At 30.6% G+C, this 23,270-nt stretch overlaps 3 protein-coding genes across 9 annotated transcripts; 2 read left to right on the forward strand and 1 right to left on the reverse strand.

The window, feature by feature from the left end:
• Window positions 1-536: 536 nt before the first annotated feature.
• LOC8281365 (putative F-box protein At4g17780) lies at window positions 537-4,783 on the reverse strand. Of its 6 annotated transcripts, XM_048371451.1 has the most exons (3): window positions 4,440-4,783; window positions 1,808-2,021; window positions 537-1,727 (listed from the first exon to the last, which is right to left on the reverse strand). In XM_048371451.1, exons 2-3 carry the CDS (start codon window positions 1,917-1,919, stop codon window positions 757-759), a joined length of 1,083 nt encoding a protein of 360 aa, XP_048227408.1. In that variant the 5' UTR covers window positions 1,920-2,021; window positions 4,440-4,783; the 3' UTR covers window positions 537-756. The 6 variants fall into 6 exon arrangements, with proteins under 6 accessions (XP_048227408.1, XP_048227406.1, XP_048227405.1 ...); XM_048371449.1 differs by having other exon boundaries at window positions 537-2,026; window positions 4,471-4,783; XM_048371448.1 differs by having other exon boundaries at window positions 537-2,026.
• Window positions 4,784-6,159: 1,376 nt separating this feature from the next.
• Window positions 6,160-12,227, forward strand: LOC8281364 (hydroxypyruvate reductase). Of its 2 annotated transcripts, none has more exons than XM_015720959.3 (10): window positions 6,160-6,320; window positions 6,460-6,578; window positions 6,663-6,807; window positions 6,939-7,066; window positions 7,964-8,035; window positions 8,761-8,887; window positions 8,948-9,081; window positions 10,065-10,106; window positions 10,556-10,768; window positions 11,823-12,227. In XM_015720959.3, exons 1-10 carry the CDS (start codon window positions 6,218-6,220, stop codon window positions 11,889-11,891), a joined length of 1,152 nt encoding a protein of 383 aa, XP_015576445.1. In that variant the 5' UTR covers window positions 6,160-6,217; the 3' UTR covers window positions 11,892-12,227. The 2 variants fall into 2 exon arrangements, with proteins under 2 accessions (XP_015576445.1, XP_002521771.1); XM_002521725.4 differs by having other exon boundaries at window positions 8,957-9,081.
• Window positions 12,228-18,304: 6,077 nt separating this feature from the next.
• LOC8281363 (disease resistance-like protein DSC1) lies at window positions 18,305-22,996 on the forward strand. The gene is made up of 4 exons (XM_015720936.3): window positions 18,305-20,237; window positions 20,390-20,692; window positions 20,794-22,074; window positions 22,194-22,996. The coding sequence occupies exons 1-4, from the start codon at window positions 19,230-19,232 to the stop codon at window positions 22,722-22,724; spliced, it is 3,123 nt and encodes a 1,040-aa protein (XP_015576422.2). The 5' UTR covers window positions 18,305-19,229; the 3' UTR covers window positions 22,725-22,996.
• Window positions 22,997-23,270: the final 274 nt, after the last annotated feature.

Raw genomic sequence — 23,270 nt, forward strand, 5'->3', positions numbered from 1 at the left:
TATTAATAAAATTCATCTATTCCTTTCTTTTCCTTTAAAAAATAAAAACTCTATTCCAATAAAAATTATTTCAAATCAATTATATAATTTATTATTTATATAAATATTATTATATATATTTATTATAAATTAACTATTATTTTTTTAATTATAACTAAATATTATTGATGCCAATAATAAATAAATTTGATTCTCGTTCCATACTCAACCAAACAACATATAGAAAATAATAATTTCCATTCTTTTTCCTATTCCCATTTCTATTCCCGATTTATATCTTAAAATGTACACTGTTAACATGCTTCTACTGAACAACACTGCACTAGTTGTAACGAGGGTATATTTAGTTGCAGAATTGCAATTGTCTATCCAGAACATAGCATGCTTTTAAGGTTATTATTGTTACCTTATGTTAGAAAACACAAACTTAAACCTGATTTCAGCAAACAGTAGAATCACATACTGCCATTGAAGCAGTAGTCTAGTTTTGATGCTAGAATTGCTATATCCAAGTTCAAAAGAAAAAGAAAAAGAAAAACAGGAAAATCCAAGGGCCTTATTTATGTACAGTTACAAAAGTAACTCATGACATTTGATATTTACTGATCAAGACCTATACTGTAGAAACTCAAAAACATTGCAAAGCTTAGCAACCAATGCAAAACAGAATAGGATAGAGGCAATTATGAAGTAATGTACTGTATACATGAATCTGCAAACCACACTGCTCAACTGATAGCCAAGCCAAAGGAGAAATCAATTACTGGCATCCTGAATTTTCACCCATGAGATAAGGCTGTTTACATGAGGCAGGTATGTACCATGAAACGGTAAGCACTTCTTATCCATTTCAACCTTTCTCATCTCTTTAAGTCTACAATCGTAAGAGTAAAACGATCCATCTTCATCCCTCTTGAATATCAGCTCTCCACCGATTCTCAAACTGCAAATCGGAACCATGTCAATAACACTGCCTCTAGTGATGCTATATTGTTTTGTCCAGACATCGCCAGATAAACTCCTCAAGTTCCAAATATCAATGTTCAACTCTTCATGAGTGACGAAACATAACAGACCACCCATCTCAATAATCCTATCATGGATTCTGCAACTTTTGGGGAGTGGTACACTATGAAACTTTTCATTATCCACTTCCATTGATACTAAGTAATCATTATGATCAACTTGAGGAATCCAATGCAGTGCTCCAAGTGCTGCAACAGGTCTGTATCCAAACCAACGAAAAAGTCCAAAAGAAGGTCCATTTACTTCTTTCCAGAATCTTGCCCTGAGGTTTAATGTCTCACAGCTGACATATCCCAATTCATCCCGAAACAAGTGCACTACTTTATATTCTCCAGTAGTATCACTTAAGGCAAAGCCATAAGATTCATCCTGAGGAGAATAGATGGTACCTAGAGGAAGTGCAATAAGCTTTCTCGTCACAGGATTCATGACAATCAGTCCTCCTTTCTTCAGTTTATTATCAAGCAAAATTAGGCCATTGCATGTGGCTCTAATATTTCCAAGGCAGTTCACATTATACTCTCCTATCTTCATATTTCCCTCTTTAAATTCCACAAACTGAATGCAAAATTTTGGCGCACTATTCATGATAGGTTCAGCAAAAATGGAGCCAGAGTTTGATTGGAGAAAACTTGCTTCAACTGAAAAGTTATTTGATTCCTCTGGTGGTTTTGATGTTGCTGAGTATCTTTTATTTGGAACTGGTTTTACATATATCAACACAGATTCAGAGCGACGAAGATGGGCATCAATGAAAATGGAACTGTTAATGATACTATACCACAGCTTGCAAACAAATCTTGAACTTTGAAGTGACTGAAGAGGAAGCCGAATAAGGATATTTGAGATGCAATCTTTATGAAAATAAGGAACATGTTGCTTGTTTTGCTCATCTTCCACCTTCTTGGACAGGGCTCTCTCTTCTACAGTTCTCAATAAGCCCAAATTCTTGTTTCCCACTGATTTTGCCATTAAACCTTGCTCCTCACTGAGCACTGCACTTAAAACAACAAAGTCAAAATTAGTGCATAGATTTTTTCCTGACAAGAAAAGATACATCCATTAGAAAGCCATTAAAAGGCGGTTCCACTTTTTGAATGGGGAGTTCAGAAATAAAAAATTACATCCACCACTCATTGATCGCAATCATTTAGCATCAAGTCTTTTTACTGTTTTATTTGATTGCAATACTAATTCTTCAAATTTACAAGTCTAGAGTACTTTGGTATCTAGTTATATAGGATAGATAATTCTCATGGACTCTTAAACAAAGTCTATTTAGTTTTTAGTCCTAATTAATCTAGTATGTTACAAGTGACCAAGTCCCTGTGGCTTTAGGGTGGATTCCACATGATATATCTACATGCAGACTTATTTCATTTCCCTTTTTTTCTCCGGTGATTTAGGAAAGAGAAAATTTTACAGAAAAGTATTAGTTTTCTCTATTAGGCAACAAGTGATGCAATTCTTGACATTTTTGAAATTTGATGTGAGGTTTAGAATCTTTCCTTCCTTTGATTTTGAGGTTCTTCAGAATTTTGTTCTCACTTTATCAGATCCCAAAAATCTTCTATTCAAACCCATTAATTTTTTCCTACCCATTACTATCAAAGCACACCAGCTTCTCCAAAATTACTATTCAAATAACTGTTGATCATGCCAACGCCAGCATTGAAACAGCCCTGGACCTCTTTATTTATTTATTTATTTTCCTTTTCAGTTTCTTTTTTATCACAAAGCAGGTCCCCTTTAGAAAACTTACCACCTGCATAACTTTCTAACCTTCTAGCTTTAACCAAATCCTCAACACTACTGCAAATATCAGTTGTGCATCTTTCCCCTATCTGTTAATCATTATCTAGACTAACTTATGTGTATGCACACACACACTCACAACAACAATTTCCCAAATGTATCAACCGACTGTCAGAAGTTTATTGCAGCTTCGGAACACCTGTGAAACAATGTAACAGCTTCTGCCAAATGGCTATTTCCAGTACCTAAATTATCACAGTAGAATAACCAGCCATTTCACGAAATGGCCTATCCCTACATTGAGTTGTAATCTCTGTCGGCCTTTAAAGGAAAAATAAATATTTTAGTTCACAGAAGAAAGCGATATCGATTTCTATAGCTCATTTGCCATTTACTTTGACAAGGTTAGGCTATCTAAGATTCCTTAAACATCAGTAGGTTGCAAGCTTTAGGTGGTGATTCAGGTGGAAGTCGTATATCACAACAGAAGTTTCATGTTATTTTCCAAAAATGGCTTGTTCATAAAATACCCACATAGAGAATCACGTTGAAATATCTAGACCAAATATAAAATATTATATTATATCAATACGGAGAAAAAGTGCTTTCAGGTATGTTGGTTGAATTCTTACTGGAAAGTCGTTTCAGATTTGGGATTTTGGAACATAACAATTCCAGAGATGCGTGTTAAGCACAAAGCTGTGAAGAACTGCTCTGAGCTCGAGGGTCTCAAACATAGTGCACGCTTGAGTCCCTTCAGAAACCACTTAATCATCAACTAATAAACAGACTAAAAATGCACATTGATTAAGACAAAAGCCAATTGTCTAAAAAAAAAGTGAAATTTAAACATATGACTGAAAAAGACATCCCATAAAGAAACCTAATCCAAAGAGAAAAACTAATATGTTTTTCTTTAAATGAGAAGGATCAAAATGCGATCATATTCCTGATGTAAAGAACTATACATTTAGAGTCCAAGAATTTCAGCACAGTTGGTAATGAAGCCAAGGACTGAAGCCATGTAGTGTGTCAACCAAATATTTTAGAGACTAATAATGAAATCATATTGTTTTATGGTCCTCAATTATCAAAAGAAAATGGAGGAAAGAGAAGAAAGAAAGAAAGAAGAGAAAGGTGCATATTTGATCAGAAAAGGTCATAAGTAAAGGATCTCTCATCCCAGATGAAGGTCTCTTTCTTAATTTACCTATCAGAGGGTGAGAAAACACAAAATGTAGGACAAATGATGACAGAGAATGAATAAAGCGTATAAAGATTAACCAATGAAGCCTCCAAAAATTATCAAAAATGAGAACTTTTACAAGAAGCCTGCTTCAGGGACTTAAAGTCCTCTCTAATTAATCGTAACACAAGCTTTAAAGAAATTATTCAATCCTAATAAAGTGGATACTACCAGAATCAAGAGTAAGTATCAATTGAAGAAAAAACTAATGATCAGACTCCTAAACAGAGTAAAAAATCATTCAAGAAATCATTAAAAATCATAATAAAGCAACAATAACCAAATAAATAAGGAATTAGCTATCCAGTCAACCGTATCAATAAAATCAACTAAAAGAACTGTCTCAAATTTATCAGTGTTTTATTCATTCAATCAAGAAAAGCAATTCATATAGTAATGAAAGCTAACTTACTGCTCTAAAAGATTAAAAGAGAAAGAAAAACCTTTTGGTTTCTTTACTTTCTTTATCCTCAATCAATCACAAAGCTGCAATTCCGAAATGGGTTCTTGGATTTCAACGTAAATGGTTCTAATTTAACCCTTTTGAGAAGAATAAAAGACAGAAAACAATAAGTGTTGACCTTGGAACTGACCTCATGTAACCACTACCCGCAAGGAAACAAGAAAAAATGCTGACAATACAAAGGAAACAGGAAAGAATGCTGACAAAACAATAGCCTCTTTGGTTGGGGAATTATTCTCTGCTCTACACTCCTCTGCCTATTACGTGAGTTCCGCTGATCCGAGAGGGAAAAAGAAGTTAATAAGATATTCGCTCAGTCCATTTTGGGGATATCTTATTATTATATAAAGGATAAATGTGAGAGATCGTCTGTGTATTCTAATTTAAGTTTTAGTAAATAATTGATATCTTTTTACATTAATTAAAGATGTAAATATTATTATCTTTAAATCTTTAGTGAATAATTAATAATTTTCTTTACATTGATTAATTATATTTTGTCAATGCATATTGAAAAAGTTGATAGAATTTAAAAATTAGGATAATATTAATTATAATAATTAAGTATAAGTTATGAGATATTTAATATTAATTTATAATAAAAAAATTATCAAGAAATAGAATATTTAATTACAACTTTTATAAAATTTATAAAAGAAAGTTATTATTCAAATAGTCATTAATTTTATAGATATGAATTTTTAAATACTTTTAATTTTTTTAATATATTGCCATAAATAAAAATTGTTAATAATTTATTTTTATTTTTTATGATTTCAGTAAAAAAATTTCAAAATCTCATATTTTTTATTCTTAAATTTTTTTATATTGTCTTTTTTATTTTTCTTTTCTATACTCTTCATCTTAGAAAATATAAAAAATTGAATGAAACTCATAAACTAAAAATTATTTAATAATAATATTTTTTTGTAATTATAAATATTAAAAAATTAATAAAAAATTTAATTTAATTTTAAGAAAAATCCTCGTACAAGTACGATTTTAAGTGAAGTATTCAGTACATTATTTTAATCAAACAATTATATCGTGTGTATAGATTTTTAGATTTTATTAGAAAAATTATATTAAGAATTATTTCTACTAATAAATATAATAATTATTTGTATGTATTTATCAAATAATTAGTAAGTGCAATTATTATTTTTATATAATAGATAATAAATAAAATATGAATTTAATTATTTAATTAATAATAATTGTTGTATAACAATTATTCTCAAATAAGATTTATTGTCTTGATAAAAAAATAACATTTATGTTATAAGTAAAAATAATTTAAATAATATGAATTTAATATAGTAATAAAATAAAGTATATTATTTATTTACAGAATTATAAAAAATATTATATGAAATAATTTTTGAAATAATGAAAAATAATAAAAGTAAAATAATTTAATATAATTTTAAATAATTAAATAATATCCTATAAAAATTAATAAAAATTCATTAACATTTATGAAAAGAAATTTTTAATACAAAATCTATAAAATTATTTAGAAAATCATTAACTCAATAAAGTCATTGAAATTTTATAAATTCTTTGAAAATAATATTATTCAAAAAAGTTTATAAAATTTTATCATAGATGAATACACCTCCTAAACATCCAATCATTATATATAATCGGAGTTTTGTAATGTTTCAACTGCTCTCTCATTTAGTGGGGACTTGCTATGTGTCGGCATTATATAGCCAACAAGGCAAATGGAGAAGGCAATAAGGCTACGGCTAGTGACAGTTCTCCCTCTCTGTTTGGAACTTTCTAAAGTTCTTTCTCACTCTACCCTCTGCTCTCTCTCAGCTCCTGGTTAGTAAAACACACGCACACACTTTCTTTCTTCACTAATCTTCTTCTGTATCTAGATGATCCTTTTCAATTTTGCTTTTCTGGGTACTTCATCTTCACAATTATGTCATTTACCATGTCTATAATTCCATGTTTGCAGATAGATTAATGGCAGGGGATAATTCTAATTACATCACCCGAGTTCTTTTTTGTGGGCCACATTTTCCTGCTTCTCATATTTACACTAAGCAATACTTGCAAAAGTACCCTTTTATTCAGGTATTTCAATTTTACTTACTTTTCCAAGAATTTAATTTCTTTTCTTAATGTAATATTACGGATTTTTATTACAAGTTCTTGTAGGTCGATGATGTTCCTCTTAATGATGTCCCAAATGTTATAGCGAATTACCACATTTGTGTTTCCAAAACGACGCGGATTGATTCTAGTATCATTTCTCGTGCTACCCAAATGAAACTTATAATGCAATTTGGTGTTGGCCTTGAAGGTGGTTTCCGGTTTAATTGCTTTTATAGTTGGATGTGATAAATTTGAGGTTTTGGTATGCTTATGTGCTTGAATAAAGATTTGATCTTTTTGCTAATGAACTTGATTGTCCTTGGTAAATTTTTGTAAAAGGTATTAATATTGATGCTGCCTCAAGATGTGGAATCAAAGTTGCTAGAATTCCAGGTGACTTTACTGGAAATGCAGCATCTTGTGCTGAAATGGCTATTTATCTAATGTTGGGGCTTCTTAGAAAGCAGGTTGGTTTGTTTAATCTAGTAAAGGATAAGAATTGAGGAAAAAAGAAAAACTAAAATTCACTTTGTGCTGGAGAATTTGTGGTTAAACAAACACATAAATATCTGTTGAACCTCTTAAATCAGAACATCATGCATTGCCGATTGATAGAACATGGAAAAAGAAAGTGCAAAGTATTTTATTTGTTACATTTACCATGTGCATAGGATTATCAGATCTGAAATCTGATTCCTCGGAATTTACTTTTCTATTTCACATGAACTTTCTAGAACGAATTGCTTGTATTGAGCCTGCACGTGATGAGGGCTACCTCATGTCCTAATTCAGAGATGAATATGTTTGCTGGGAACTCTGATTTGATCTTCCGTGGACATTCACCAATTCTTTCAATGAAATCTTCTGTTCAATATACCTGGCATTCAATTAGAAGTTGAAGCTTAACTCTGACTGTAATCCCGTTCTGGTTTATAAATTTACTGCTTAAACCATGACCATTGTTCTCTCTCAAAATTCTACAAGGTGAAAGAACTTTGTAGTAAACAAGCTCTGGCATGAATCAATTCAGTTAGAATGCATATGATCAGATTTTTGATAACTCTGTTTTCCCCTGCATGCATCACATTAATTTACCTTATCATTTTGTTAGGGGGTCATTCTTACTAGAAGGTAAACTGATATCTATTGGAGCTCCAGGTTTCTGTCAAGACAGTTCTCCTGTTGGTGCTTGCCATAGATATGCTTTTACTTCGTTTGATTTGGATTTTGTCCTCGTCTATCTGTGCATCTTGCTTATGTTTCTTCAAGTATCTGAACTTCCGTATGCTGTCATTATTCTATTTGCATTCTTCCTCTTAAGTTTTGCTAGTAACTTACTACGTCACCATGCTAACTTGTTGCAGAATCAGATGCAAGTTTCTATAAAGCAGAAAAAGCTTGGAGAACCAATTGGTGAAACACTACTGGGCAAGACAGTAAGGATAAATTCTCTTTTCTGTTTCTTTAATGGAAACTTATCTTCATTACTTCTGTCAAGTACTCCTGATGGTACTGATCATATTGTTCTTCGTTTAACAATAAATACCTTGGTTTAAAATGGAACCATGGAATACAAATATACACATTCATGTCACCAGCAAGTATCTTTGTATGATTCTAAAATGTTTCCATGCTTTAAGCTTTTTAACCTAAAAGGAGAATAGTTATTACATGTGAGTGAAATATCAAACAGAGGGTGGTTACTAAAATTGGAGACAGCATCATTGAGTTACCTTCTTTTCAGGCAGAAGCCATGCTTTTTGGATACTTTGGTTTCATATTGCTTCAGCCCAAAAAAAGGAGCTGACTCTGTATGAGTTAAACATATAGAATTTGGAAAAATTCAATGATAAAGTGATTTGGACTAATATGGAAATTGTTGATTTTACTTCTGTCTATGTCTGAAATAGTTAGAGGAACTGTGGTAGGAGAATTTACTTGCTGTAATCCAATAAACATCTTTCTCTTAGTTTTGGAGTGGCATGAATGGGGTTTGCCAGGGTTATCCTATTTAAAAGTGGTTAAGGACATCCAATAAGTTTACATACTCTATCAGCATTATTTCATCAATGTCTACTTTATTGATTATTGAAACTCATTTTTTAAAAGAATCATTCCCCATCTTGTTTGTTAATTGAGATATTTTAATTTTCTCATGCAGGTATTCATATTGGGATATGGAAATATAGGAATTGAGTTGGCGAAGCGCTTGCAACCATTTGGTGTAAAAGTTATTGCCACAAAAAGGAAATGGACATCAAATTTACATGTTTTACATCAACAAAAAGGTTTGTAATTTTTCTTTGTAACATAACAGATGGTGAAGGCTATTCATTTTTGTTCCTTAGTGTCTTCAGGGCTCCCCATGCAGAATGGCAGCATTGATGATTTGGTTGATAAGAAGGGCAGTCATGAAGATATACATGAATTTGCTAGCAATGCTGATATAATCGTTTGCTGCTTGCATATGAATAAAGACACAGTAAGGATTTGCTCTATCCCTGACTTTCAATTAATTTTCTTATCATATTGGCACCATCCTATTGGTCGTGGAAGTTGCATGTATGGCTGGCCAGTTTTCTGGACAAGGAAATCAGACATGGAATTTATTTCATGTACATATTGATGTAATGAATTGTTATGGTGAGTGCAAGATAGCAAAATGCCATTGTTGCCCTTGCTCATCTGAACACCTCTTGTTCTTGTTGATATAAAACCAGACCACATACAGTTCTAGATCTAGTTTTATATATCTTTTGCTTATGTCTGAGTGTGGACAAAATGAACTCCCTGGCGAAATCAGGTATTTAGTAAGGGTGTTTTATGAGTGTGTAAATGAAAGCAAGTAATTTGGAGCTTTAGATTTCAATTAAGCTGGTTATCACAATTAACTTGATGCTAGATTCCTAGATTTTGAGTTGGGGAACTAAAATAAATAAATAAATTATTTTTGCTAAGTTCTCTTCTTTAGCATGTTTGTGGTGCACACGCATACATGAATGTTTATTTTATTACTCCATTTCTTTCACTAAGAAAGGAAGAACTCACTACAAAATAAAGGTACATTAGTGATCACAAGGAGAGTAAGAGAACATGACTTGTATTAAGAGAAAGTCAAGATTGCATGAAAAAAAACAACCCAAGAGGTGCACCAATGAACCCTTTAACCTTTGTGTTGTCCTTTTTCGTCCTTTGCTGTGTCCTCATCTGCTAGAACTGGGAAAATTAAAGCACTCAATTAGTAAAGAAATACTCCAGAAGCAGAACCCATATTAAGTGAGAAACAATTTCTCCAATGAAAACTTGAGGAAAGTACTGATCTTGAAAAATATATGATATCTCTTTGAATCCGATACTGGAAATATTGAAGAAAAAACCACAAGTTCTTTGCCTTTTGTACTGTATTATAATTTACAAGTGTGTGCTAAATAATTCTTTATCTAACCCATGTATTTTAATTTTCAGGCCGGAATTGTAAACAAATCATTCATATCTTCAATGAGAAAGGTTTGTTTTGCATTTGCTTCTCTTTTATGCAAGAAAGTTTTGTTTGTTCGCAGTGCTGAATATTTCTACTTTCCTTAAATTTGCATGCAATTCAAGTGGGCATATCCTTAAACAAAGAATTGGGGCTGCTTTTGGCAAATGAATCATTTTGTAGATCACTTTGATAATGTTTCCTTTTACTTCATGGGGTTGGGGTGGAGAGCGCCTGTGAACTTTTAGGAGAAGTAAAAGTACGATTGTTATTGCAGTGAAGTTTAATATTTGCTTGCATTGAATTTTGAATTGCTTTAAATTATTAAGATACAAGTGAAGCTTTGATATGTTTTACCTTGTTTAATAAGCAATCATGTTTTATGAAAAGAGGTGCAAGCTTGTAATTGATACATCTAGATATCCTTATTATCTCTCTGTCCAATTATTTTAGCATGCTTAAGATGGTCTTGCCACAGGGTGCCCTTTTGATAAATGTCGCTCGAGGGGGTCTCCTTGACTATGATGCTGTTATGCAGCACCTCAACTCTGGCCACTTGGGAGGCTTAGGCATAGACGTTGCTTGGACAGAGCCATTTGATCCTGATGATCCAATTTTGAAGTTTGACAATGTTCTGATCACTCCCCATGTTGCAGGGGTAACAGAACATTCTTACAGATCCATGGCTAAGGTACAAATCTTGAAAAGTCTTCCCTGGTTTAGTTGAAGAAATGACTTTGTTTCTTCTTCTATTGATTAGCCTTCAGTTTTGATATTTGCATTATTATTAATCTTTTTTCTTTGCCCATTGCCATTTCCTAGAGCTGTAATCTGTCAAAGAATTACATAGACCTAAAATTTTGCTCTTAAAGTTTCTGATTCTGAGGGCTATGACAATTCTTTGGCTTTCAAGTTCAGCTTAGAAGATGCAAAGTAAATACTACCCATGAATAAAAGCTTTGCTGAGAAATGGAGACATAAGACTAATGTGTTGAGGGAAAGGTAGATGACTGCCCCTGGGGACCATGCGGGCACTCAAGAGTTATTCCCAATAGCTTAAATTCGTGTTTCATACCATATTCTACTTAAGTGTACCGCAAATTGACCGAACATTTTCTCATTTACCTACTCTAGTGCGAAGATCACCTATAACAGAATTTTCATAACGACAAGATGTCAAATATGACATTAAAACATGCCGCAACAAGCATGACATCCATAAAAAAAGTCTGCTTAATTCTGAAAGAAGTAACCTAATATGGTTTAGCCATAACATGTAGTAGATGCATCTTCAATGCATTTTAGCTGAGTGTTCAGGAGCTTTAAGAGCATATCTAGTCTAGTCCTCTGAAAAGGTGAAGATTGTTAATGAGTCTTATACGAGTTGTCAACCAGTGTAATTATCGATTCATTTCCAGTAGATTAATCTTTTTTCTTCTCCTGAATAAACTGCAGGCAAGAATGGTATACTACTTTGAGATATAAAATCTCTTTCTTTTTCTATTTTTAGTTTTTTATTTCTCTTTTTCTTTTTTCTCCACTACCATATGAGAACCATATTTTGACCAACTATCCTAGGAATCCAACAATGTCATCCTACGATGTTTCTGGATGTTTGATTTGTTTTCTTGTACTACATATACATTTTGAGTCATTGCTGTTTTTCTTGAGTTCTTTTAGATAAGTTTTTCATACTGAGTATAGCCTGTTTTTCTCTATGCTAAATGCTGGTTGCATAAATATAGGTTGTTGGAGATGTTGCACTTCAAATTCATGCAGGCGCACCTTGTTCCGGCATAGAGATTGTGAACTGATTCGTTTGTCAGCATTGAATCTCCATTCATTGGTTCCATCTTCAATGTTGAAGGCTTTCCAAAGAAGTGTGCTGTATGGAATCCTAGGTAGGTCAACCGTGCCCAGTACATCAGTGTTGGTATGATAAAACATTCTGTTTTTATGGTATATAACCTTTTATTTCTTGTGATGTTGGAGATGACTAATTCCATTGTAATTTTAAATTTTCATAATGTTTTATGAAGCAATCTACTAGAAAAATCAGCCCACCATTAGGGACCCATGTACATATCAACTTCTTCCTCAAATTGGGAGTATCTGCCTTGGTTTGTAAATGAACTTCATTTGCTTTGGTATCTTTGCTGCAGAATTTAATATACTAGTATCTTTTTGCATAAGCTAGCATTTTAGTACATAAAACATTTGGCATCCTAAACACGCCACTTCCAAACTCTACCTTAGAGACTCCAAATGATCTAAAGACTCATTACATCTACATTTACAAAGCATATCCTGTACAAATACACAAGTAAACTCCAAGCGGATTACTTGGTTTCAGTAAAGTCCGCATCAATGACATCTCCATCATCCCCTGATTTAGTTGGTTTTGATGATTATGCGGCATTGCCAGCTCTGGACCCAGCACCAGGCTGACTGTAAAGAAATTGCCCCAGTTACATGACTTCTTGGTTCAGGACCGCTATTGCATCTTTAATGGCATCCTTGAGGTCCTTCAGTTTAGCCTCTACCATCTCCTTAACAGAATCAGGGACTTTCTGTTCCAGCTCCTTCAGCTGCCTTTCAGTCTGGCAGACAACAGAGTCAACCTGGTTCTTTGTTTCAATGGCAGCCCTTTTCTGTCTTCTTTTGCATATCTTTCTGTCTCCTTCACCGTCCTATCCACCTGAAGTAATATTTTTCCCACATCCGGAAACGAATGGTTATATAAAATATGCAGTAAAAGGCATGTTCTTGCAATTCTCAGGTATGAGCAATTTAGAGGAAGAGAGTTATTTTGTGGTTGTAATAATTCATCTAGGGTTACAAATCGGGGGTGAAAGTTATGAGTGGTGTGGACACACTTTAGTGACTAGGATTGCTGATACATGTCAACATGTGATGTGTGCGTGCTTCTTTTAAAGCCTTATGAATTAAGTAAAAATTCACTAGATTACCAATTAGTACCGTCTCGGTTTAGAAATTATATGCTAACTTATACTATATTAAATCTAACCGGTTTAGAAATTATATGCGAACTTATACTATATCAATTGGGTTGTACTTATTTAAAATTAAATTTAATATTTAATAAATTTAAATTTATTAATTTTAATCGGATACGGTTTTAAAAATTTATTTTAAAAATAAAATTTATATTTGTATAAAATCTAAAAATTCTTAACAAGAAAAGTACTAAATGAAATTAATGTAATTATATAGTTAAATTAAATAAATATAATGAAAGAAGTAAAGATTAAAATTTAGTATTACTTTTTTTGATGAAAAAATAAAATTAAAAAAATAATTTTAAGAGTTTGAGAAAAAAATAACAAAACAAAATAGACTATTATCAAAAAATTTAAAAAAGAAAGTATTTATATGATATTAAAATAATATAATATGTATAATATTAAAATAATATAATTTATATAGAAAGTATATATATGATATTAAAATATTATAATTTTATATAAATTATGCACTATATATATTTTAATTTTTAGTTTTATATCAGTTTAGATCAGGTTTTACTATAATTTTTAAATTTAAAAATAAATCTAGTTTACTTTTATTTAGTTTTAAATATTTTTAAATTATTTTTAATCTAAAACAATTTCAATTTAATATTTTTTTTAAATTTTTATTAGAGTTATTAAATTAGTTAGGTTATCGGTTTGGTTGAATATTTTTACTGTCAGACCTAAATAAAAATAATAGATGAATATCAAAGAAACAAAAAGTGTGATATTAAATAAATACAACTAACAAAGTTTAACAAAGTTTTGGGATCAATGGGCAATCACTCCTACTTTCTCGAACTTTCTTTCTACAGATCTTTTGACAGAGAAATAAGTTTTCTCAAGATTCACTCTATCCTGCCTCTTGGCTATCTTCCCAACTATTTTATCTCTACTCTTTGTAAAGGCCACCCCTGACGGTCGTTCTTTCTCCCTCAATGTTATTAATGACTGTTAGCTTTCCCTCCTTCCATTGCCGCCGCTGCTGAATTCCTAGTGCCCAAATCATTACCCTCCTTTTCGCACCTTAAGCTCAAATTTCTGACTCTTTCTCCTATTCTTACCTTAACTTTTCCCATTTCAGGATTGAATGTTGAGGAAGTTGAGTTTGTACCCAAGAAAGGTGACAGGTTTTGCATGTTTTCATGGAAAAGCCATTGCCAGGAATACCCACAGAGTGGTTTTGCAAGACATGCCATAGTCTTTCTTTTTGAACAAAGATCTTTACCCTATAAATTTGTCCCCAAATTCACCCAATTTAACGGTTAAATACATAAAATTCAAACTTTATCACTAATTAGCCTAAAAGTTAAAAATATCAAATCTAAACTTTTTCAATATAAATTTATGTCTAAAGATAAAATTCATTCAATTTACACTTATAAAAAAATAAAAAAAATTAGATTATTAAATTTTAATTGAAATATAAAAACTAAAAATAATATTTATTTTATTAATTTACTAATACAATGTCTAATGACGTTCTATACAAGCACATATTTGACAAAATTTAATTTTTGGATTTAATTGATCCAAAAATGACGAGTGTAAAATAAGTCAAATTTTAACTTTTTAAAATTTAAATAAGTCAAATTTTAATTTTTTTTTAATAAATAGATCCATAATTTGTCACTTTTTAGTCAATTAAATTCAAATTTTAAATATTATCAAACATACTCTTGTATAGCCTGTTTTAGATATTGTATCAATAAAATGATAAAATAAATATTAATTTTAAATTGAGTGTATTTAACTCTTACACACAAGTCTAAGAGATTATTTACTGAAAAAATTTAAATTTAGTACATTTGATCCTTTGACATAAATTTAAAAACTATTTGCTGTAAAAGTTTAAATTAGATATATTTGATCATTGCACATAAATTTAGAGCGCAAATTGACTTTTTATCCCTTTCTTTTTCTATATTCACTTTCTTGTTTCCTCTTCCGTTTAAGAAAGGTTTCTACTTACTGGTTTAAAGCTTGTTTCTGCTGCTGCAATGGGAGTTTTAAAGGATGATAAATAACATATACAATCATAAACACATTTTATGTGAAGGAGAAGAAGAGGCTTTCTGTATATTCCTACAAACTTGAGAAGGTGGTGGAGGAATTTATGTTCTATTTTTTAATGGGCTTTGCTTCTAATCCAACTTAGGAATTTGTAAGCAGCCCATCACCCGAAACTTAAATTGACAATGGACCCTCCATGCACCTTGAATTGACATTAATAAATTAATATACATTTAAATTATAAATGATGAATAATTTTTACTAAAATAATAAATATTTAAAAATTAATAAAATATAAAAATAATATCGTTACAGTAAAATTTGAATATCATCTTATAAATGATGAATATTGATATCCATTATAAAAATGTAATACTTTTTATTATATAATTATCAATTATATATGAATAAAATTTCTAAAATTATTAAATGCGTAAGAGATTAGTTTTATTCACTAATAATATAAAATTTTAGTATATAAATATTTTTTAAAGATCATATTATATTAGTTTTAATATCGATTTTTAATTCTCTAGAGTATAACTATATGAAAACAATAAAAAAATAATAATAATTATATTAATTTTTAAATTTTATTTACCTATAATATAAACATATATAATTTTGAGATTTAAACTTTTTTTAACATGTGTTATTATATTTTGATATAGTTTAACATATTTACTTATTTTTAACACATAAAATTTATTTATTTTTATGTATAAAGAAATTAAGAAAGGCATTAGAAATAATTAATTTATTATTATTTATAAAAATATTATAAATATATAAAATATAAAATATTTTATTTTGATTTTATCTAATTAAAATAATTATAAAAATCATACAATATGTAAATAAAAATTAATATTTATAAATATAAAAATATTTACTAAATATATATTTTAAAATATATAAATATCAATTTTTATAATTTATTTTATTATAAATTCAAATGTAAAAAAAAAAAAAAAAAACCTGAAAAAGTGGAACTGCTATCCTACATGTATGGCAGCTTCCGGCCTACAGTGCAAGGTGGACCGGAATGCAGGACATAATTTGCCGTTCTCCATTACTTATAAATGGTTTACCTAAATCCCAATTTTAGATGTTTGAAAACACCACCAATGAAAATCGGAAATTTATGCCATGAGTCCCGCACTTTAGTTGTTTTGTTCTTTTTTTAATTTGAGATTATTATAAAAGTTAATATTATATAATTTAAAATTATATATTAAATAACTATTTTTATATTTATATATATTAATTTTTATTTTTGTGTTATATGATTGTCATAATTATTTTGAATTTAACTAATAATATAAATATAATATTTCTATAAATACTAATAAATTAAATATTTTTAATATTCTTTTTAATTTTTTTATACACAAACTGAAATTTTATGTGTTAAAGATAGTATAAATATTTAAATGTGTCAAAATATAATAATACATGTTAAAATAATTTATATCTCAAAATTTAATATATAAATGTAGGTAAATAAAATTTAAAAATTAACTTAATAACATATTTTTTTATTTTTCAATAGTCATATTTTGGAGAATTAAAAATCAATATATTTTCGAACAAATGATAAAATAAATGATCTATTAAAACTAATATAATATAATTTTTAGAAACTCTTTATATACTAAATTTTTATATTATTAGTGCATGAAACTAATCTATTTGTATACAATTTAAATATTTCAGCAATATATAATTAATAAATTTATAATAAAAAGCGTTCTCTTTTTATAATAGACATCAGTATTCATCATTCAGAAGATAATACTTATTATTTATTATAATGATATTCATTTTATATTCAATCAAATTTTAAATGTTCATTATTTTAGTAAAGAATATTTATTATTTATGATCTAAATGTTCATTAATTTATTAGTGTCAATTCAATAATTATATTATATATGAAGTATTATTTTTAGATGAAAATAATGTTGATTCTTTATGAAAGTTAGATTCATTTTTTTTTGTGATACATATTAAAATAATTTTGAGATATAAGTATTCGTCATTTATAGACATAATATTTATTAATTTATTAATAAATATTTATTAACTTATTTAAATAGACATATATAATAATATATATATATATATATATAATATAAATTATTTTTACACTTAGTAAACAAATAAAACGTCAAATTAAAATTATTTTATAAATATTTATATTGTGATAAAAATATCCTTTTAGTAAAATAAAATTAATCAACAATGAGCATATAATATTTAAATAATAAATATTTAGTATTATATTTAATAAATATAAATTAATAAATATTTATTATCGATTTAATAAATATAAATTAAAAAATACATCTACAGTATGCAGAGTATAAGGCCCATTGAAATCATACTGACATTATATTCTGTTACTAAGTTTTAATTCAATTTGCCCTTTTGGTCCATGTCAGCTCTATGTGTTATAGTTCTTGTGTTAAAAAAAGTGGAAATTAGATTATTACTAATTTTAAATTCAAGTTGCCCTTTTTAATATTTTTTTTGCTCCATGTCAACTCTATGTGATTTAGTTCTTGAGTTAAAAAATGGAAATTAATTATTAGATTGTTACTAAATTTTAATCCAATTTGCTCCCTTTTTTTTATCAATTTAATTAAATAAAAATCTTAATAGATTAGGACCAAAAAGATAATAGAATTATTTAAAATAATTTGATCTTTTGAGTTTGTTTCTAATATATAAAGGAATTAATAGTTAATAGGTAATGTATTTTCTCATAGTGTAGCTTATGTTTTGTGTTTCAATAGAATATTATCCAATTTGTATTATTAATATGCTTTATATATGACATGGGTTTTTATGAAATAATTCTCTTTAAAGAAGCAATCATTTTTCTAAAGTATTCTTATTAAATTTTTTTAATAAAATTCTAACTCTATTAAGATTTTTATTAAATTAATTAATAAAAAACATATCACATTCTTAAAGATTATTTTAATATTTAATTATTTATTTATATCATAATCTTATTATGTACATAAATTTTATTTTATTTGAACAACTAAATATCAATTTAGTTTATAAAATATTAAATGAGATAATTCTATATATATTAGTAAATAAGAACTATATATATAATAATCTTTATATATTATATATATAATAATCTATTAATCAATTGTAATTTTCACTGGCCATCTCTATATATGTTGCTCACAAAACAGAGTTGACAAAGGAAACAAGTTGATGAATTCAAGATCTCCATTATCATCTTCTCCAAAGAATATATAAGCAACGTCTCCATGGTGCTTCGATGACCGGTGAGCGTATTCTTCCACAGGACAAACGGATAAGGCGCAAAGGTCCTTAGTAATTATTTTCAGTTTGTCTTCTATTTATGTATGAATAACTAGCTACTGCGGCTGTAATTTTATTAGCATAATCATGTTAACTTCTTTTGGCTGTTGCAGTTTTAACCTCTATTTATTTCCATTTTTCTGGTTGTCAACTTGAGCTAGGTCTCAGTTGTAACTGAAAAACTTCAGTTGTGGTACAGTTATATTTATTGTACTTAGCAATTAAGCTTTTGACTTGGCCAAAAACATCAAAAGAAATATATATAAAATTAAGTGGTTTTTCAGCTTGGCCCTCTGCTTATATATATATATGTATAGAGGTATGTGGATCATCAAATTTGTAAACAAGAGGGGGAGAGAAAGAAACTTAGAGAGAAAAATTAGATAGTGTTTCTCCTAAATACAAAGCGTCTTTCCTTTGTTAGTAAAAGTGTGTTTTCTCCCATTATAAGAGAGAGGGCACTGTTAATTGTGGTCTCCTTATTTCACAGAGAAATTTCTCATAATATGAACCTTCTACCATTTTGTCTCCAGCCTATTTGAGATATTTTCTTTCACAAAATTACCATTTTTGTTGTATCAACTTCAGTTGTAATCGAGTGCCTAGTGCCACAATTTCCTAAAAATTAAGCTGTTCAAATGTAAAAATGTCATAATACCAAGCAAGAAGATAGAATAAAATTCTATTTCAAGAGATGGCACAGGCCTGAATCTAAACATATACAGAGGAGATTGTTGGAGATCATTTGAAGAAACTAAGATGTTCTCAACTACATTTGTTGGCATCGATTCGCGCATTGAGAGAGTGGAATCTCTGCTATGCCTTGGATCATCAGATGTCAGCATTGTTGGAATATGGGGAATGGCTGGCATTGGCAAGACAACTATTGCTGAAGCTGTATTCAAGCGCAATGTTGCTTCGTTTGACACCTGCTACTTTTTTGCAAATGTTAGAGAAGAATCAGAAAAGCATGGATCATTGCATTTGCGAACTCAGCTTCTGTCTAAAATATGTGGGAAAGCTCATTTCCGTAGATTCACTTATAGAAAAAATAGGCTTTCTCATGGGAAAGCACTTATCGTTCTTGATGATGTAAATAGCTCACTGCAAATGCAAGAATTGTTGGTTGAAGGGCGCCATTTGTTTGGTGAAGGAAGCAAAGTCATTGTGACAAGCAGGGATAGGCAAGTGCTCAAGAATGGAGTTGATGAAATATATGAAGTTGACGGACTAAATCTTAATGAAGCTCTTCAACTTTTTAGTATAAATTGCTTTAATCAGAATCACCCCCTTGAAGAGTTCATGCAGTTGTCCAAGAGGGTTATTTATTATGCGAAAGGAAACCCATTAGCTCTTAAAGTTTTGGGTTGTTTTCTGCTGGATAAAAGCAAACAAGATTGGGAAATTGCACTGGATAAACTGAAAAGAACATCCAATATAGGGATGAAAAATGTGTTAAGATTGAGCTATGATGGATTAGAGATTGAAGACAAGGAAATATTTCTTGATATTGCTTGTTTCTTTAAAGGAGAGGATGTGTGTTTTGTTGAAAGAATTCTTGATGGCTGTGGTTTCTATGTGGATATAGGACTTAACAATCTTGTTGATAAATCTCTGATTACTGTTTCAAATGGCAAGTTGTGGATGCATGATTTGATACAGGAAATGGGTTGGGAAACTGTTCAGCAAGAATCCACTGGAGAACCTGGCGAACGTAGTAGGTTGTGGCATCACGAGGACATCTACCATGTTCTGACAAAAAATACAGTAAGAGCCAAATATATGGTTAATGTCAAATTATTTCATGAAATTAAGTTTCTTCATGGATTTCTTAATTCTTTTATACCATATAAAGCAGAAATGACTTGAATATTCATATGCATTTCATGGTCATTTAATCTGATGAATTTGATTATTAGGGGACCAAAGCAGTTGAAGGCATAACTTTAGATCTGTCTGAAACGAGAGAGTTACACTTAACCTCTGAAGCTTTCAAGAAAATGTACAATCTCAGATTGCTCAAGTTTCATGATTCTGATTTTGAAGATTTTTGTAAAGTTCACTTTCCTGATGAAGGTCTTTCATTTCATTCAAATAAGCTGCGATATCTTCATTGGTATAAGTACCCTTCAAAATCTTTGCCATATAATTTTTCTCCAGAAAACCTTGTCGAGCTTAATCTTCCCCGTAGCAATGTTGAACAATTGTGGCAAGGAGTGCAGGTACATATTAAATAATATCCATACATTTCTTTCCTCCTAATAAATGGATTCTAATTTCACAAATGCTGATTCTTTTTTCCGTGACATATATTTTGATACAGCGCCTTGTGAAGCTGAAGCGAATTGACCTCAGTTACTCTGAGTATTTGACTCAAATTCCAGATCTTTCAAATGCTCAAAGCCTAGGGAGTGTGAATCTTAAAGGGTGCACAAGTTTGGTTCAGGTGTCCTCATCCATTCAATATCTTAACAAGCTTGAATATCTGAATCTGGAAGGTTGTAGATTTCTTAGTAGTCTCCCGAATATGATTGCTTTGAAGTATCTAAAAACTTTGAATATAACTGGCTGCTCAAATATCAAGAAGTTTCCAGAGATTGCAGGAAATGTGGAAGAACTATTTTTAAATCAGACTGCTATAGAAGAAGTTTCTTCGTCAATTGAGTGCCTCACCAGGCTCAGTTCTTTGTATCTCACACACTGCACAAAGCTTCGAAGTTTACCAAGCAATATTTGCAAGTTGAAATGTCTTCAAATGCTAAATTTAAGCGGCTGTTCAAGACTAGAGAGTTTCCCAGAAATCTTGCAGAGCATGGAAGGTCTAACTTACCTTTATTTAGCTAATTGCAGGAATCTTACTAGTCTTCCAAACAGCATTGGCAATTTGAAATCTCTTGCAGAGCTTGATTTGAATGGGACAATGATTAAAGAGTTACCACCATCCATCAACCATCTTACTGGGCTTTGTCAGTTAGAACTAGAGAAGTGTAAGAACCTTGCAAGCCTTCCCGACAGCATTTGTCATTTGAAATTTCTGAAGAAACTTAATCTTGCTGGTTGTTCAAAACTTGACAAATTGCCAGAGAACTTGCATAATATAGAATCCCTGGAGGACCTGGATATAAGTGGAAGTGTGATAAAACATCTTCCATCTTCTATCATACATTTGAGAAATCTTGGAAGGTTATCATTTAGAGTTCAAGATTCAGCAGGTTTAATCCAAATTCCTACAACTCTAGGCAACCTATCTTTGAAGACGTTAATTCTAAGTGGAAATAACTTTGAGAGTATACCTGCAAGCATTAAGCACCTTTCTCAGTTGCACTTGCTTGACGTAGGCAATTGCAAAAGGCTTCGTTCCTTGCCTGATCTTCCTCAGTCTTTAGAATTTCTGCATGCGCCTGAATGCATATCATTAGAAAGTGTATTTAGCAGCAAGCATTTTTGTGAGCTAGATTTCGAGCCTGGTACTCGCAATTTCAAGCATTTTTCATTTACCAATTGCTTCAGAATAGAACCAAAGGCACACAGCAGCATTCTAGCAGACGCAGAGCGAAGAATTCAACTCGTAGCATCTCTATCAGACGAACTTTATAATGGCGGGGTCTATCTTGCTCCTTTATCTATCCCTTTACACACACATACTGCCATATGCCTATGCACGAAAGAATGTGCAGGCCTGCACTAAATATAACTAAATTATGTTTTCTTATTACAATGCAGGGTTCAGTAAAAATTCATCTGCCTGGCAATGAAATTCCAATATGGTTCTGGAATCGAAGTTTGGGATCTTCAGTGAGCATGCAACTTCATTCTAGCTACGGTCAGCTAAGAGGAATTGCTTTATGTGCTGTCCTTGAGTTTGATGACTGTTACGAGGACAGAGGTTTGATTGTAAGATGTAAATGCCACTTCAAACCCAGGCATAGTGGAAGCACTGATATAAATTTCAACTTGAGTTATTGGCTTGAATGGTACTATAAACCAATAGCCTTCAAGTCAAATCATTTGTTTGTATGGGATGATCCTTGCTTGGAAGCTAAGGGAACACATGAAGAAGATTGGTTCAGAAAATACACTGAGGCCTCCTTTGAATTCTACCCTCTAGACTACGAGGAAAACCTCTTACAGGACTGCAGGGTGAAGAAATGTGGAGTTCATCTGCTACTTGGTGATCCTGCACCCTTCAGAATTTTTGGTTCTGATGAGGAAGAGCAACCATCTCCTAAGAGATTAAAATGCATCGAAGAATAACCTTGGTGAATCAGAATGTTGTCTCAATGCATGTCAATTTTAGATGAGTAGAAAAAAAAAATAATCAATAGAAGTTCACCAGTGAGTTAGGCTCTCATGTGTTGTTTCTGTTTGCTGCTTTTGTCAGACATTTTGTTTCTTAGTTTCAAGCATTCTGATCATAGGAATTTGTACTAGTTCCATTATGCTCAGCATAACAAACAACTTGTTCAAATTGTTCGCCAGTCCAAAAAGTAGGATTCTTCTGTTCGTCAAATATATATATTTCCTTAGTTTCTATGTCAGTGGTCCGCCATTAACTGGACCAATAATATTTGAGCTTAATAACCCCAAAACAAGAAACCTTTCAATGAGAACATCATTAAAAGCAGCACAACTCAAGTTTTAACAGTGAAAGCATGCATCTAGTTAGGTCTGCTGCTGGGTCTAATTGAAGGCTGAAGCTTCCTAGCCATATGATTATTGGTGAGAGATAAAAAACAGACCACCAGTAGATCATCCTCAGCATTAGAGAAAAGTTTTCTTAGGCTACCCTGAACATCTGAA

This window comes from Ricinus communis, chromosome 2, assembly GCF_019578655.1.
Source record: "Ricinus communis isolate WT05 ecotype wild-type chromosome 2, ASM1957865v1, whole genome shotgun sequence".
NCBI classification, from domain to species: domain Eukaryota; kingdom Viridiplantae; phylum Streptophyta; class Magnoliopsida; order Malpighiales; family Euphorbiaceae; genus Ricinus; species Ricinus communis.